The following is a 17,841-nucleotide window of genomic DNA, read 5'->3' on the forward strand; positions in this document are numbered from 1 at the left end:
ATTGTACTTTCTGTGGGGATCATCCAGAAACTGTGACACATCTTTTTTGGTACTGTTCTTTTACACAGAGATTTGTTATTGTCCATATTTTAAGGGCGTTTTCTTTACGATGGGAAAATGTTTTATTCTGTTTCTTTAAGTTTTTCTAGCAATACAAAGTCCTGTGTCACCCCTAAGGTTCAAACATGTAAAGTGAAACACACACTTGTTTCATAGCACATGAAAATAAAAACTAACTAACTATTAAATCATGATACATCCTAAGTGCAGAGCCAGCACTGGATAGTTCAGGTGTACTATAATCAAGCGGTAATGACAAGAACTGCTAAGATACCAAGAACATACCCACAGAAACAAACAATGCTGTTACCAATATTTTTATCTGTACGATATCAATGGAACTGATAATATGAAATATTAGTCAGATATTGCTTTTTTTTCTAGTATGAATATAAAAAGAAATAAATTAAATAATTACTGAAGTGTATGCAGTGACTTTAAAGATGACTTTATTGACCAAATCATGGTCAAATCATAGCACTGGGTTACTTAAAAAAAAACCCAGCATGAGAACAGATTTTGTTATCACGAACACTTTTCTGCCCACCGTTTCAGCAAATTATTCTTTAAAGCATGAACCCCAGGCAGAGCACTGAGTACCAAGACCCACGAACACCTTTTGAATTACTTCAAAAGTGTACCTTAAGTCCTTTAGATAGTCCAGGTTAAGTGCATAGATGAGTCCAAGAAAAAGTGCAACTGCATTAGGGAAATCACAGACGTCATTGAGGACAATCTGATCCTCAATCACCAGGGCAATGCTTGTTATTGTTGGGCTTGAGCAGATGGTCCGAAATTGTGTCAAACATTGATATTTGACATCACAACAGAGAGATGAATCTGGCAGGTCTACCAGAACGAGTAAGAGCTGACCTAGAAAAGAACCCAGACTTTGTGGTCGCAAATTCTACAAAATGGGAGAGACACGTGATACATAGACTTCAGCTTGATATTTGACATCACAACAGAGAAGCAAGTCTGGCATTGATATTTGACATCACAGCAGAGAGACTGGATGTGATGTCAGAAAGATGACTGTGATGTCAGAACCCTCTAAATGTTGTAATTTACAGATGGTAAATGGCCTGTATTTATATAGCGCTTTACTAGTCCCTAAGGACCCCAAAGCACCTTACACATCCAGTCATCCACCCATTCACACACCGGTGACGGCAAGCTACATTGTAGCCACTGCCACCCTGGGGCGCACTGACAGAGATATTTAATTCCAAATGATTTGACTGCATCATTGTGTCTTTGAGTTACAAACTCTCTATCAACTTTGTGAATAAATTCACGTCCCCCTGTGACCTCATAATTACACCACAGTTCAGATAGCATGAATGAGTCATGAGGTCACACCAACAGTGACATCAGCAGTGACATCACTAAAGTTGCCAGGTGAGTCCATAAATAGAACCCGTGACGTGGAGCAGGTACCGCCATTTTGCACCTTGTGAGCAGCCTGAAAGTGTTGGCCCAACTGGTCTTAAACTAAGAAACACTAAAGTTAAATTTGAAAACAATTTAAAACAAAACATCCCCATTCTAAAATGTCATGTGACAATCTGATTGGCTTACGGAGTGATGATGTCACAAGGACTATGTTGCCTTTGATCTGAAGTCTATAAATAGGGGTCAGAAGCAGCAATTTATCAGTTTGTTCACAGCCTTCAAACGTTCGACCAGAGATCCATTTGGAAATATTTCTAAGCCTTTTCAGAGTCACTGTGCACAGGCTCCAACATGCCTCCACGAAAAGGCCAACAAAGACAAAAAGATTATGCTGCCTGTCCTTTGTGTTCTGGCCGGCCAATCTCTCCAGGAGAAATTGTGCGGCCAATCTCTCCAGGAGAAATTGTGCGGCCAATCTCTTCAGGAGAAATTACCACGGATGGTGTCTTATCAGTCCTAAGAACATTACAGGAAAGTCAGAAGGAAAAATCTGACCTACATTACAAAATTAAACAAATTGAAGAAGAGAAGCTTCAACTAGTGGAAAAGTGCAGACAACTGGAAGCACGAAATAAAGACCTGGAAGAAAAACAGCAACGCCAGCCTGATATAAAAATGATCAACGAGGGCTCGGGAGTGAAGTTTGGTGAAGGACGAGAGAAGATTTTTTCTCGTTTTCTTTCATCAGGAACACAGAGTGCTGAATTAAAAGAAACATCTGCCCAGCTTCAAGGAAAGAAAGCTACTATTGAGGAGATACAGTGGGATCTCCAAAACATTGAGAAACAGAATCAGGTGCTTCGAGGAAAGCTCAATGCAGCGGAGAAAACAATTGAAAAAATCCACCAACAGAAGACTGAACAGGAAATACAAATGCAGGACGAACTCAAAGCCATGCAGAAATTGTACAACGATCTGAAAGTCAAGTGTGGTGAAACAAAGCGCAAAAATAAAGAGCTTCTTGAAGAGAAAAAGCAACAGGAAGAAGAAAAACGTATTATCCAGGACTTTGAGAGAAGGCATCTAGAATTGCAAGAATTTTATAATAAAGAATATGAGGAAACACTTCAACTGAAAAGAGAAAAGGAAATACAAATGAAGGACAAACTCAAAGCCACACGGAAATTGTACAACAATCTGATAGTCAGGTTTGGTCAAATAAAGCGCAAAAATAAAGAGCTTCTTGAAGAAAAAAAGCAACAGGAAGAAGAAAAACGTATTATCCAGGACTTTGAGAGAAGGAATCTAGCATTGCTAGAACTTTGTGATGAAACTCCTGAACTGCAAAGAGAAAAGGAAATACTGGAAAAACGATGTTCAGAGATGCAGTGTAGGATTGATGGAATGAAGAGAAAACACTCAAAGGTCATTAATGAGATGTTGTTGAAGTCCAATGACTTGAAGAGCCAAATAATTGAAATGCAGGCACAAAAGCAACAACAAGAGAAAATACATGAAGACCTGCAGCGTACGAGTCAAGAAATCCAGAGAAAAAACGAGCTGTTAGAAGAGATGCACAACAAAAAGCAAGAAAAGCTTAGAAAAAAACAAGCAACCTTAAAAGAAATGAAGCAAAGATGCCAGCAACTCGAGCAGCAGAATGCAGAAACAAACGATCAGCTGAGAACCCTTATCCTGGAGAACGAGCTCATGGAAAAATACCTGAAAAAGAAGAAAAAAGGCTGGTTCTGCCGCTTATTCAGATGATTTAGCCTCGTCCTCCTCCACCTGTGCCCCATCTTACTTTGCACCTCTCCTGTCCCCCCAACACATATTCTCCACCTTCTTCATCTTTTTTCACCCTCCCCCCCCCCAACCAGTCCCAGCAGTTGACTGTCCCCTCCTGAGCCTGGTTCTGCTGGAGGTTTCTGCCCGTCAAAAGGCAGTTTTTCCTCACCACTGTCGCCTCGTGCTTGCTCAGAGGGGATTGTTGGGGTTTTCTCCCCTCCTCCTTTCCCCCCTTCATTTACTTGTTTAACTTTTCTTTTGTTGTTTCTGTAGTTACTTGTTTTACTTTTTTCAACTTATGTAACAAAATAATAAACCAATTGAATTTATCCTTTGAGTATTTTTCATCTAATCTTTACAGAATTAAGCTCTGTCTTTTATTTGCTTGTTAAAACCCCATCAATGGTGAAGTAAAAACCCTGGGATATGGTTTAAAACGTTGAAATAGACTAACCAACTAGTCTGAAACTAAGAAACACTTAAATATTACGTTAAATTGAAAACAGTTCAAAAGAAATATCCCCATTCAAAAATGTCATGTGATAATCTCATTGTCATAGGACATCATCACTCCAGCAGTTCAATAAGGCTGATCGAAGGGTACAAAGAAAGGGGCAAGGCAAACTGATGCAAAACTAAACTTTAACCTAAACTGGGTGAACTAAAACACAACATGAAGAACCCTGACATGAACATGAACAAACCTGGACATGAATACATGAAAAAAAGCACATTCCTGTGTTTGTGACCCCCTCCCCAGCCTGTTGAATGGTGGGGGGAGGCTGTAGTCTTTTATTATAGGCACAGCCTATGTGAGGGTTCTGTTTTCTTCTTTAGTAAACGTCCTGCCTTTATGACCCTTTTGGTGAGCAGGAGGTCACACAAATGCATCCCCAAAAACACACACACATGGACACGCATACACACACACACAGACACATGCACACACATGCACACACTCACATGCACACACATACCTAGAAACTAGAATTCTGTGATCTGTTGTGTACACGTAGCCTGGGTTTTGGAGTAAGTCGCGTTTCCTGCCGCAAACGTAAAAGAAGTCCAAGGGTGAAATACACTGCAAAGTATTTATTGGGCAGTACGTGGTGTGTGGATGGTTGACGAATGAAGTGAAATTGTGCGCTAAGCAGAAGTGAGTGTGTCTGACGTCACGGTGTGTGTGAAAAGGTATCCAGCTGGGGCAGACATGATTCTGCAGGTCACCTGCCCAGTGGACAAAAAGAAATAAAATATTTGTGTGGATGAAATATGAATGATAACATGAAGAGTGTTTGGTGTTTCTCAGTTATGACCTGCAGTCTATCTGGGTCAGATATAAACCAAGTTTAGCTGGAGTTTATTTTCGTTGTGCTGACTTTTTACAGTCAGTTACAATAACTCGTACTGCGTGAGCTAGCATGACGGAGTTTCTATACAGCTGGGTGGTGCTATGATGTTACTGATAGTCAGTGTTGGTCAAGTTACTTGAAAAAAGTCATCAGTAACTAATTACTGATTACTTCCCCAAAAAAGTAATCCCGTTACTTTACTGATTACTTATTTTCAAAAGTAATTAATTACTTAGTTACTTAGTTACTTTTTAAAAACACGATTTACAACCTGAGTAGGTGATAAAGCGATAGATTTTTCAGCCCATGTCACGGACCCAGTTCCAGGGATTCGGGGTCCGTGAGCAGTGTGGACTACTATTGTAGTTATTATTATTATTATTATTATTATTATTATCATTATTGTGGTTGTTGTTATTATGGTTGTGTCTGCTGTCCTGTTTTTCCGTGTTGGTGTACTGTCAGGTGTTTAGGGGTGTGTGCTTGTGTATGTGAGGGTGCGGTCGTGGCAGGCACTTTTAGGCCTGGTGGGTGTGGCCCTGCCAGCTGACCGGTCCCACCCAGGAATCCACACACACCTGGCGCCGATCAAGCCTCGTCAGAGGAGCTTCAAAACAGTGTGGCTGAGAGCTCCTCGACGCTGGATCGTTGAGTGACTTCCCGTCAGTCTTAAGTGTATTGTGCAAGGTTAGTGCAAGTCTACTGTTAGGTTTTGTACTCACGGCTGCCTTTGGTATGCGTGTTTCCTCAGGAGGAATTGTGGCGACCAGGAGGCAGCACACGGAGAGTACACAGGGAACGGAGACAGAGCACGGAGCACGGGATAAAGGAGAAGACACGGAACGGGAGTTGGGATCGCACGGGGGGATTTATTGTTGTTCGGATTGTCACCACTGTAAATAAACACTGTTGCACTGTAGAGTCCTGCATTTTGGGTCCTCCTTTCCCCACATCCCCACGGTCTGCCAGCGAGACCGTGACAGCCCAATTCTACTTTTTCTGCATAATCCATCATACAAAATGTAATCAAATGGAAAAGTCTCTTTTTTTAACTTGTTTTATTAGTTTTAATCTTTTAACTTCATGCATCAAGCAAACATTTAATTATATGCAACATTCTCTGACTTGAATAAATTAGTTTAACATTTAAACCTATTTTCTACACATTCCAGCTCATAAAATAAAATATTTTTGTGTTTACACTCAGTCTTTCAAATAGATGCAAGTAAAACACAGCAGAAAATAAATAAAGTCAAAGACTCAGCGGTCCTGTTGCTCTATTTTCACCTGTAAAGCAGGAGTGGGGCAGGCGGAGGTTTTCTGTGAGTTTCCCAGTACGTCGTTGCGCAATGTATTAGAGCATTCATTAATGCGGTATAGCTAATAGTCTGCAAGGTTTAATTCTTCTGTTTGTGTGGTCTACAGATAAAGGAGGAGTTCAAGAGAATAACCACTGCAAGTCTTGAATGGCTACACTTGACCATTGCACTCCAAAACTGATGGATGTCATTTTATCAAGCGGAGGAGCTAAGGGAGTGAGAATCGTCGTCGTTATCGTTCCTCTCCTACGTTTTATTTCTCCGGTTTCAGCGTTTTTGCTTCACAACTAAAGCGAGCAGTTTACTTTGTGCACTAACATGGACTCGAATCAACCAGCGCCACCTCTGGCCAAGTGCCACAGCCTACAGCCAGATCAGCCTGTGACACACATCTGCACCACGTTTGAATTCGTTTCATGCACAACACATTTGTACCTTTCAAACTTGTCAGTTTGTGCGTCATGCAAATAAACCTTTGAAAAGAATGAAATGACACTAATATTTCACTAGTGTTGTAACATCACATGTCGTTAGCGTAGTCTGCCTGCGGCGACCAGCTGTGAGACGGGCGCTGCTCTTGTGGCGACCTGCAGCAGGTGTTTATTGGCATTTACTTTCTCTTTTTGTTTTTAACCTTTGTTTTTAACTCTGTTCTTAACCGTGGTTTTAACTTTTTGCCGAGATGGAGATCTTCTACACCTTAGTTTTATTGTTGTTGGCGATATTCACCTGGAGTCATTCACTCTCACTGACAATCACTTATACACGCGAGGAACTCCTTGGATTACGGTGGTCCTGTTTGTCTATGCACGACTCTTCTAATGCTCGGACAGATGTGATTCTTGGTGAGGATTTATTTCCCCGGTCAAAGACAAATTTTGGAAAGCCCCGCCGCTTGAGAAAACGCGGAAAGAAAGGCGGTGTGCGTCAGCGTGTAAGAAAACTTCGGAGGAGGAATCGTGTTCCTCTGCCTTCTATGATTCTGGCCAATGTCCAATCTCTTAGGAACAAAACGGATGAATTACAAGGGAATGTGCTTCATCTACGGGAATACAGGGAGGCTTGTCTGATGGCGCTTACCGAGACATGGCTGACCGATATGGACAGTGACACTTCACTGCGAATCAGCGGCTTTGGGACCCCTGTCAGGCTGGATCGGAACTGTGGAGTAACACGCAAATCTCACGGAGGAGGGGTTTGTTTGTATATCAACCAGGGCTGGTGTAATAATTTTACTGTGCGGGAGCGGTTGTGTCTTTCTGACATCGAGCTCCTTTCAGTATCTGTCAGGCCTTTTTACTTACCGAGGGAGTTCCCTCAAATTTTTGTCACTGTTGTTTACATTCATCCTAAGGCTGACGTTAAAGTTGCTGCCGATGCCATTTTTAAAGTGGTACACAATCTGCAGACTCTCTCACCGGATGCTCCAAATTTTATTCTCGGTGATTTTAACAATTGTAATCTTAAGAAATCACTGAACAATTTCTTTCAATATGTCACTTGTCCTACAAGGAATAACAAAACGCTGGATTTGTGTTATGGACCAATTAAGGGGGCATACAAGTCTGTGGCCGGACCTGCGCTAGGTTCTTCGGATCACAATGTTATTCACCTCCTCCCTGTCTACAGATCTGTGGTTAGGAGGGAGAAGGCCTGTGTGAAGCGGACTAATGTCTGGACAGAAGACAGTTGTGTTGCCCTTCAGGGGTGTTTTGATTGCACTGACTGCTCCTTGTTTCAAGAGAGCACTTCTGATTTGGATGAACTCACCGATGTGGTGTGTAGCTACATCTCTTTTTGCAAAGACTCTGTGGTTCCAGTCAGAGAATTTAAGACTTTCCCTAATAACAAACCGTGGCTCTCTAAAGATATTAAGGATCTGATTCTTAAAAGGAAAATTGCTTTTAACGAGGGAGACGCTCCCACTGTGAGAATATTGAGGAAGGAGGTGAGGGCTGCAATAAAGATTGCCAAGATGAGGTATAGAAATAAGATTGAGGCAGAACTCAGTAGTAACAACCTCAAAAGAGCTTGGCTTGGTATGAAAACAATGGCAGGGTTACAGACGAAAGGTAAAAGCAGCATTACCCTAGAAGGGTTTACCTCTGACAAACATCTGGCAGACGATCTTAACAGTTTTTACCTTCGTTTTGAGAACTATGACTGCTCTAGGCAGACCAGCACACTGAGGGAAAGGACTATCACTCCCCCATCTATTTGTATTGATGAGACAGGGGTAGCTAATCTTTTCAGACACACCAAAAGCAAGAGTCCTGGACCTGATAACATCTGTGGACAGGTACTGAGAACTTGTGCTGATCAGCTGAGTGGGATTTTTCACTATATCTTCTCACTTTCTTCAGAGCTACAGACAGTACCTAAGATTTGGAAACATGCTGTCATTGTTCCTGTTGCTAAGGGCAGTTCTCCTAAGGCACTGAATGATTTTAGGCCTGTGGCGCTGACTTCTTTAGTGATGAAGACATTTGAGAAGATAATTAAGAAGGAGATTTTAATGCATGTTGAACACCATCTTGACCCCTTCCAGTTTGCCTATAGAGCAGGGAGAGGTGTGGAGGATGCTGCTGTCACACTCCTGCATCTCTTGTATAAGCATCTTGAGGCCCCCCACACCCACGCAAGATTATTATTTGCTGACTTTTCATCTGCATTTAATACAATTCAACCCTCTTACTTGCTGACAGGCTTTACAATCATTTCAAGCTTGACACTAGTCTGGTCGGCTGGGTGACAGACTTTCTGACTAATAGGTCACAATGTGTGAGGGTGAATCATGTCTTTTCTGATGTGCTCTCCTCCTCTTCTGGATCACCCCAGGGTTGCTGCCTCTCTCCCCTTCTGTTCATTCTGTACACAAATGAGTGTCGCAGCAATTTCACAAACAGACACATCCTGAAGTTTGCTGACGACACAGTGATCGTCAGTCTTCTAGTGGGGGACGAGTCAGGCCATGGACAGGTTGTAGATGATTTTGTGAATTGGTGTGATGAGTCCTTCCTCTCACTGAACGTGTCAAAAACTAAAGACATGATTATTGATTTTAGGAAGTCCTCTTATAGCTCATCACCCACTATCATTAAAACTGCCGATGTTGGGATCGTTGAGAGTTATAAATATCTAGGTGTGGTACTTGACCATAAACTGTGTTTTGAATCTCATGCTGATGCCACTACTAAAAAAGTTCAACAAAGACTGTTCTTTTTAAGGAAAATGAGATCTTTTAATGTCTCATCTGAGATGTTGTCTTTGTTTTATAGAAGTTTTATCGAATCTGTGATGTCTTTTTGTATCGCTGCCTGGTTTGGTAACCTGACGGTGAAGAATAAGAATCGGTTGGGATTTCTGGTAAAAACCGCTAGCAAAATTTCAGAGCGCTAGCAAGATGGACGTTTGGCCATTTACAATAGAAACGTGCTTAGAAAGGCTCATTCTATTATTAATTGTGTGAACCATCCACTTCACAGTGAGTTTGAGTTGTTGCCTTCCGGCCGCCGTTTTAGAGTACCTCCGAGGAGGACTAAAAGACTCCAGGTCTCTTTTATCCCTACTGCGTCTTGTCTCCTTAATGGCAAATAATTGTCCTTGAATTTTCTATCATTATTATTGTTATTATTGTTTTATAGTATTGTTCTGTTGTTCTTATCCTCCTGCTGCTAAACTAATTTCCCCTTGTGGGACAATAAAGAAAAAAATTGAATTGAATTGAAAAATTGTGTCTTTTCTCTGCAAACAAACATTTTAGAGTTGGTAGTTATATACAGTCTGTTTAAGTGTGGTTAATCTAACGAACATTTATAAGGAGATGGCAGTTACTGTGAATGTACAGCAGGTGATTAGTAATAAACAGTCAGACAATGACCCTGACAATCTCATTCAGTCTTGCAGATTGCACCTTCTGTGGAAAGTGGTACCACACGGTGTGTGTGGACTTCCCCTGTGCAGAAGACGACTACAAATGTTGTGGATGCTAAATAAACAGACAAAATTGATCCCTGTTGTCTTTGCTTACTGATTGTTTTCAGTGTTGACAATCCACATTGCTGGGTTTGCATCTTTCAACATGTGTGTGGGTAGATGTGGATGTACCAGGGGTAAGTGCAGCCACTCAGCCTCTACTCAATGTGATCATAGCAGCAGGTGCAGATGTGTCACAAGTTAATCTAGTAGTAGGCTATGGTACTTGGCCACAGGTGGCAGCATTGGACTGACCTCCATTGGAGACTGCTCCAGCTGCTGTGTAATAGTGGATCTGCTACAAATTGAAGATCATATGCAAGTTTTGGAAATGAACCCTTGTATTATGTTGAAAAACAAAAAAATGACATTGATTTTGTTGTGGGTCATTGTGACCCGTACTGTGTAAATCCACTCAGAATTGTCAAAAAACTGCAATAAAACAATAGCAACTTTATTTCCCATCAGATAAACATGTAGAACACAGACATACAACAGTTAGACTTTCCATAACTATTGTAGGTACCATTTGGTTTTTCGTTCTTACAAACACATTTCTTTTGAACTTGCCCAACGTTCTCAGTTTTTGTGAGAGTCCAGTCTTATAGTGACGTGTGTGGGAGAGTCCAGTCCTACACCTGGTTCAGGGCCCGAATAGCCTGGGGGAAGAAGCTCCTCTTCATTCTCTCTGTTTTGGCCTTAAGGGAGCGGAAGCGCTTCCCAGACCTCAACAGTGAGAAGAGTCCATTGTTGGGATGGGAGAGGTCCATCATAGTCTTCCTAGCTTTGGACTTGCACCGCTTGGTGTAGATGGACAGCAGGTCAGGGAGCTCTGATTGAATGATGCGTTCGGCCGAGCGTACCACTCTTTGCAGATCTCGCCTGTCCTGCTTGGTGCTGTTCCCAAACCAGGTGCAGATGTTTGCCGTCAGGACACTCTCGATAGTGCAGGAGTAGAAGTGGGTGGCTGTAGCTCAGGTGGCAGAGCAGGTCAGCCACTAATCAGAAGGTTGGTGGTTCGATCCCAGGCTGCCTCCTGGCTGCATGCCAAATATCCTTGGGCAAGATACTATGTCTGCCTACTGGTGGTGGTCAGAGGGCCCGGTGGCGCCAGTGTCTGGCAGCCTCGCCTCTGTCAGTGCGCCCCAGGGCAGCTGTGGCTACAATGTAGCTGCCGTCGCCAATGTATGTGTGAATGGGAATGACTGGATGTTGTAGAATGTTTAGCCTATTTTAGAGTTTAGAAATGTGTTAACATAGAATGTAGAACTATTGTAGAGACACTGACACTGCCCTCAATATAATAAAGGCTTCACTGTGTCGTGAACTTAGGAGTAGATTGTAGGAGACCCCTCCCCCACTTGAACTGTGAAAGTAAAACAGAGAGGAGTTAATGCTGAGTGGAAATTCACGCACACACATCCACACGCGCACTCACACATACACACAGGTATGCGTACACGGTCACACACGAGCACTCACATAGACACGCGGGAACGCGCACATGTAGGCATTCATGTGCTCGTGCACACAGACACAGAGTTTGCAGCACACCGTGGGGGTTTTATGATAGGGTCGCCCCTACAAAACTGTGTTTCACAGACAAAGGAGTGTAGATTTTGCTGAGGGGCACCGGCCTGGCAAGTCTTCCCTTGCCAGTCTTCCCTTAAATGAAGATGAGTAAAGATGAATAAAGTTTTGTGAAAATGACTACTGAGTCCGGTGCCATCTCTGGATGCTCGAGGAATAAAAAGAACCAGGGTAAAACTGATTTCGTAACAATGTGTAAAGTGCTTTGGGGTCCTTAGGGACTAGAAAAGCGCTATGCAAATGCAGGCCATTTACCATTTAGAAGTTCTTGAGCACCTTCAGTGGCAGATGGAAGTCTCTAAGTCTTCTGAGGAAGAACAGACGCTGACGGGCTTTCTTAACCAGGGTGTTGATGTGACAGGACCATGACAGGTCCTGAGTGATGTGGACACCCAGGTATAGGAAACTGTCCACTCTCTCCACTGGCGTGCCACTGATGATGAGGGGTTTGTAATTCCTCGCCTGCTTTTTAGTGAAGTCCACGATCAGCTCCTTAGTCTTGCTGATGTTTAGGAGGAGGTTATTCTCCCTGCACCAGGTCTCCAGGTTCCTAATCTCCTCCAGGTAGGCCGTCTCGATGTTGTCGGAGATCAGGCCCACAACAGCAGTGTCGTCAGCAAACTTGACAATGGAGGTGGTGTCTGATGTGGCTACACAGTGTGGAGATACAGAAATTCTTTTATTGCTGCCATATAATCTGCATCATTATAATTGCATTAATAACATTCTTTACAGCATTATTTCATCTAATAATATTTCTCACAGTATTGATACTGCATTACAGTTGTTTATTGAAGATGTCCATTTGAGGATCCTTCCATTATGTTAACTTTTATTACAAGTACGGTTAGAAATATTTTACACACATTGCATATCTGTGCTTATTTTGAGTTGATGTTCGGTTCATTAAGGGTCTTAAGCTTCACTGGCGTAACTTTCCAGGTGATACATGCTGAGGGAGACTAGAAGATAGAAGGATAACTGCAATGTGTATAGTGAGTACAGCAGGGGGCTTAAAACACAGCCCTGAGGCAACCAATCTCCACACCTGAGTCACTGACTTTCTTAAATCCACTCACTCTGTTTATTACTAATCACTGTGTAACTGCTGTGAATTCACAGTAACTGCCATCTCCTTACAAATGTTTATTAGATTAACCACACTTATACAGACTGTATATAACTACCAACTCTAAAATGTTTGTTGCAGAGAAAAGAAACAGGCAGACTACTCTAACGACATGTGATGTTACAACACTAGTGAAATATTAGTGTCATTTCATTCATTTCAAAGGTTTATTTGCATGCTGGTTTGTCGGTAGCAACTCCTGAAACGCAAGACTGCCACACATCTGTTCGACCAACAGCAGTTGATCTAAACGGCAGTAGATCTGGAACACCGGGATGCACAGTCAGCGAGAAACTCCGGAAACTCCGATAAAAACTCCTTGTTATATTTAGGAGGCCGATAAACTATTGCACACAGCAATGAAGGCGAGTGGCCAAGTTCACACAGGCAAAGTTCAAAGCTTGTGTGGCGTGTCCATGAGGATAGTTGCTTAAACTCAAAGTGTGCTTTAAAAACAACAGCTAACCCCCCGCCACGACCAGTAGCTCTCGGAGTGCTAAAATAAGCACAGCCAGCAGTTCAGAAAAGACGCTTAACTCACAGGGTGTTTCAGTCAAACAGAGGAAATCCAATGCATGGGAAGAAAAGAAATCCTTCAGGATGAAGGTCTTATTCGCCACCGATCTGGCATTTATTAAACCCAACCTGAGGGGAGCTGGTTCGGAGACCTCCACGGCAGTGACATCCAGATCCACCGATCGAAGCATTTGATCATTGTGTACCCTCAGGTACCGGTAGTCCTCAACTACCTCCACGTCAGCCCCTCTGATGGTGACAGATAGGAGGAGGAGCATGCTTCCTAAAGTCCAGGTTCCTTTGTCTTTGTGATGTTAAGTTGTAAATGGTTTAGCTCCCACCACTCAACAAAGCTGTCCACCACACTCCTGTATTCCTCTTCCTGTCCATCCCTGATACAGCCCACAATGGCAGAGTCATCAGAGAATTTCTGCAGATGACATGACTGAGACTTGTACCTGAAGTCAGACATGTAGAGGGTGAAGAGGAAGGGTGATAGGACCGTGAACTTCATTAAACCATGGCCTGCAATGACTTTGCCAAATTCTTCACAGAGCAAATCCAAAAAATTAGACAAGCAATTGGTACATCAACAGCAGATCCAGGATATGTACTGTGTCCACCAAAAAACTGTTTAAACACCATGAAACAGTTTCAACCTATTAACAGCAAAGACCTGGAGGACATCTTAGGTCAACTGAACTCCTCCTCCTGCTGTTTAGATGTCCTGCCAACAAGTTTTTTCAAAAAGGTCTCAAAGACTTTGGAGTCAGACCTGTTACAGATCGTCAACTTTTCCTTAATGTCAGGTGTGTTTCCAGAACCACTAAAAACTGCTGTAATAAAACCTATACTGAAAAAGGACAATCTTGACAAGACACAAATGAACAACTACAGGCCGATCTCAAATCTCCCATTTTTAAGTAAGATCATTGAAAAAGCAGTTTCTCAACAGCTCAGTTACTTCTTAACACAGAATAACTGCTACGATGCCTTCCAGTCAGGTTTTAGACAGAACCACAGCACTGAAACCGCTCTGACCAAAGTGTTTAATGACATATGTCTGAATACAGACAGTGGAAAAATGTCAGTCCTAGTTTTACTGGATCTCAGTGCAGCATTTGATACAGTTGACCACAACATATTACTCAAACGACTGGAGAACTGGACAGGTCTTTCAGGAACTGTACTAAACTGGTTCAAAACATATGTAGAAAACAGGAAATACTTTGTATCAATAGGTAACTTCACATCTGAGCAGACAAGTATCACATGTGGAGTTCCCCAAGGTTCCATCTTGGGACCCCCTCTGTTTAACATCTACATGCTCCCACTGGCACAGATTATAAACAACAACAAAATAAACTATCACAGCTATGCAGATGACACACAAATATATATCACAATGTCACCAGGAGGCCGAGGCCCTGTACAGGCTCTTGGTAAATGCATTGATGAAATTAATGACTGGTTGTGCCACAATTTTCTCCAGCTAAACAAAAACAAAACTGAGGTAATAGTCTTTGGCGCCAAAGAAAAACGATTACAGGTCACCAGAGAACTTCAATCTATACATCTAAAAACCACAAACCAGGCGAGAAATTTGGGTGTAGTGATGGATGCAGACCTAAACTTAGAAAAACACATTAAGACAATAACAAAATCAGCTTACTATCACCTCAAGAATATTTCAAGGATCAAAGATCTGATGTCTCAACAGGACCTGGAAAAACTAGTCCATGCATTCATCTTTAGTAGGCTTGATTACTGTGACAGCATCTTTACAGGTCTACCTAAAAAATCAGTCAGACATCTACAGCTCATTCAGAACTCTGCTGCTCGAGTCCTCACTAAGACCAAAAAAGTGGACCACATCAGTCCAGCTCTGAGGTCCTTACACTGGCTGCCTGTCCGTCAGAGGATAGACTTTAAAGTTCTGATGCTGGTCTATAAAGCTCTGAATGGTTTAGGACCAAAATACATCAGTGACCTCCTGACCCAGTATGAACCTTCCAGATCCCTCAGGTCATCAGTTCCCAGAGTCAGAACCAGACACGGAGAAGCTGCATTCAGCTTTTATGCTCCATATATCTGGAACAAACTCCCAGAAAGCCTCAGATCAGCTGAAACACTCAGTTTATTTAAATCCAGGTTGAAGACTCACCTGTTCTCAGCTGCATTTGAATAAAGCACCAAATCCACACTTTAAGCTTAAATTTCAAAACTTACATTTAACTACTGATTTTATCTACTGTTTTTTTTAATCTATTTTAAATCATACTTTTTATTGCTTTTGTTTTTTAATGTCTCTGTAAAGCACTTTGAATCACCTTGTTGTTGAATTGTGCTACACAAATAAACTTGCCTTGCCTTGCCTTACTCTTCATTTTATCAGAAACAGTTATCACAGCTCGTAAATTGAATTTTTACACATATATGTATGGATTGACATGTCAACATATTAAAAGAACAATATTTGTCTCTTATATATAACACACCTATATATACACTGTAACAGATACTTGTCTTTGAGTGAAGATTTAAGGTGATAGGAAATATAAATAACTGAAACTTGAATCTTTACTGAAGCTCAGTAGCTGACACAGAGTTCAGGTTCACTGCTGTAATAACTAATAATGATTAATATATGGTATATAATATATAAGTGGTAAATGGACGGGTTCTTTTATAGCGGTTTTCTACTTTGTCTGAGCACTCAAAGCACTTTACTCGCTGCAACAGCATTTTGCAGATGTGTTCTCCCTGCTGCCCGGCTGTGCAAATGGAGCACCATTTTAAAACACAGCCTGGCATGACAATGTGTTTACGGCCCTACAGGGTACCTGAGCATAAGAGACAAATTGTTCAGATTGAATTGGCCAAAATGCTAAAAGTGGGAAAAATAGAAAAGTCACACAGCACTTGGTGTAGCCCCACGGCTCCTGTGGTGAAGAAAGATGGTTGTATACGGTTCTGTGTTGATTATCGCAAGGTGAATGAAGTGTCACAGTTTGATGCTTATCCCATGCCCCAGGTCAACGAGCTCCTGGACCAGTTATGCACTGCTCGCTTTTTCATGGTTCTCGATTTAACCAAGGGCTACTGGCAGATTCCCTTGTCTGGGTGCGGAGTCCAAGGAAAAGATGGCCTTTTCCAGTACATACAGTTTGTACCAATTTGTCACACTTCCGTTCGACTTGTTCAGAGCCCCTGTCACATTCCAGCGCCTGATGGACCGGGTGCTGCAGTTGCATGCTGCATATGCTACTGCCTTTTTGGATGACATCATCACAAGCCTATGAAATACTGGGAACATATAGTCTGGTCAGATAAGACCAAAATTGAACTCTCTGGATGCCATAATACACGCCATATTTAGAGGTCAAAAGACATATCACCTCAAAAATACCATACCAACAGTGAAGTTTGGAGGAAAGGACAGAGATATTCTTCATAAAGATCTGCTGCCATCTACTGGGACGATGAAGATGAGATGAGGATCAATGTTTGAGCAAGACAGTGATACCAAACAAAGCCAAGAACAACCTCAATTAGTTTCAGAGGAAGAAATAAAGCTGCTAGAATGGCCAAGCCAACCACCTGACCTGCATCTAATTAAAAGTCTATGGAAAAAACGTAAGAGCCCATGAAACCTTCAGGATTTGAAGACTGTGTGGAAGAATGAACCAAAATCACACCTGAGAAATGCATGCAACTAGTTTCTCCATACAACAGGTGTCTTGAAGCTGTCATCACCAACACAGGCTTTTGTAGGAAGTATTAAATACATTTGAGTAAGCATGTTAAGTACTTTTTCCCTGTGTCATTATTACAGATAACGTAATTTATCCATCGTCTTTGTTGTGTGACACTTTGGTAATGAGACGCCTTTTCATAGGCCATTTTCTCGTATTATTAATGTAATTTATGGATATCTATGGTATGATTTCTTTGCATGTGTGAATTGGATGGGTTGCTAGTAGGGCTGGACTGGAATAAAAGAATCCTCCCTGACATTTTTGGTCCAGGCGGTCCATCCCTCAAAAAAAAAAAGAAAAAAAGAAGCATCCATATATTATGTACACATTTCATATTGTTTCATTATTGATATTGAAAGATTTTCTTGTTAATCAGGTTTGAATAGTTGTTATTGGGTTAGTTATTAGTTGCACTGCTAATAGCTAAAGCTACACTTTAGCTATTAGCAGTGCCTCGTGGTCAAAGCGGCCATTCCTTTTACCATCTCCACGGGACAAGACTCATCTGTCCATCCGCATCATCCGCAGATGCCAATGTTCACATTTTGGACAGAGAGGACAGATGGTTTGAAAGAGGAGTGAAAGAAGCATCTATGTCCACTGTGAGCGACCATCTTTGAACAGAGGCGGGGTTTACGACACCAACTCTCTGCCATCTATAATCCAGTTTTGAGATCCTTCCCAGACACCTTAACGCCCACTCACATCCTGGGCCATCTGACCTCAGGAATTCGCATGATAAGGTGGGGCCAGGTTTCACAATCAGCTCACCCGAAACCTTGGCTGATTGGGACACACACCCGTTTTCACACCTTGGCTTGTGTGATTAAGTAGAGGATCATTAGGGGGTCCATTGTCCCTCTCGGGGGGATACTCCACAGGGCTTAAATCTGGGACCCTCCACCATTTGACCCTAGAACTGAAAAAACTGTTCGGATGAGAAGTGAAAGGTCTTCAAG

At 42.1% G+C, this 17,841-nt stretch overlaps 1 protein-coding gene and 1 pseudogene across 1 annotated transcript; both read left to right on the forward strand.

The window, feature by feature from the left end:
- The first annotated feature begins 517 nt into the window (after window positions 1-517).
- On the forward strand, window positions 518-5,514 carry LOC146719344 (uncharacterized). The gene is made up of 2 exons (XM_085463708.1): window positions 518-5,257; window positions 5,347-5,514. Exon 1 carries the CDS (start codon window positions 1,807-1,809, stop codon window positions 3,220-3,222), a length of 1,416 nt encoding a protein of 471 aa, XP_085319834.1. The 5' UTR covers window positions 518-1,806; the 3' UTR covers window positions 3,223-5,257; window positions 5,347-5,514.
- A 288-nt stretch (window positions 5,515-5,802) lies between these two features.
- On the forward strand, window positions 5,803-9,791 carry LOC146719345 (uncharacterized; annotated as a pseudogene).
- Window positions 9,792-17,841: the final 8,050 nt, after the last annotated feature.

This window comes from Copadichromis virginalis, linkage group LG1 (genome assembly GCF_057382275.1).
Source record: "Copadichromis virginalis isolate Kocher_CV1m ecotype Utaka linkage group LG1, C_Virginalis_male_GT1.1, whole genome shotgun sequence".
Lineage (NCBI taxonomy): Eukaryota > Metazoa > Chordata > Actinopteri > Cichliformes > Cichlidae > Copadichromis > Copadichromis virginalis.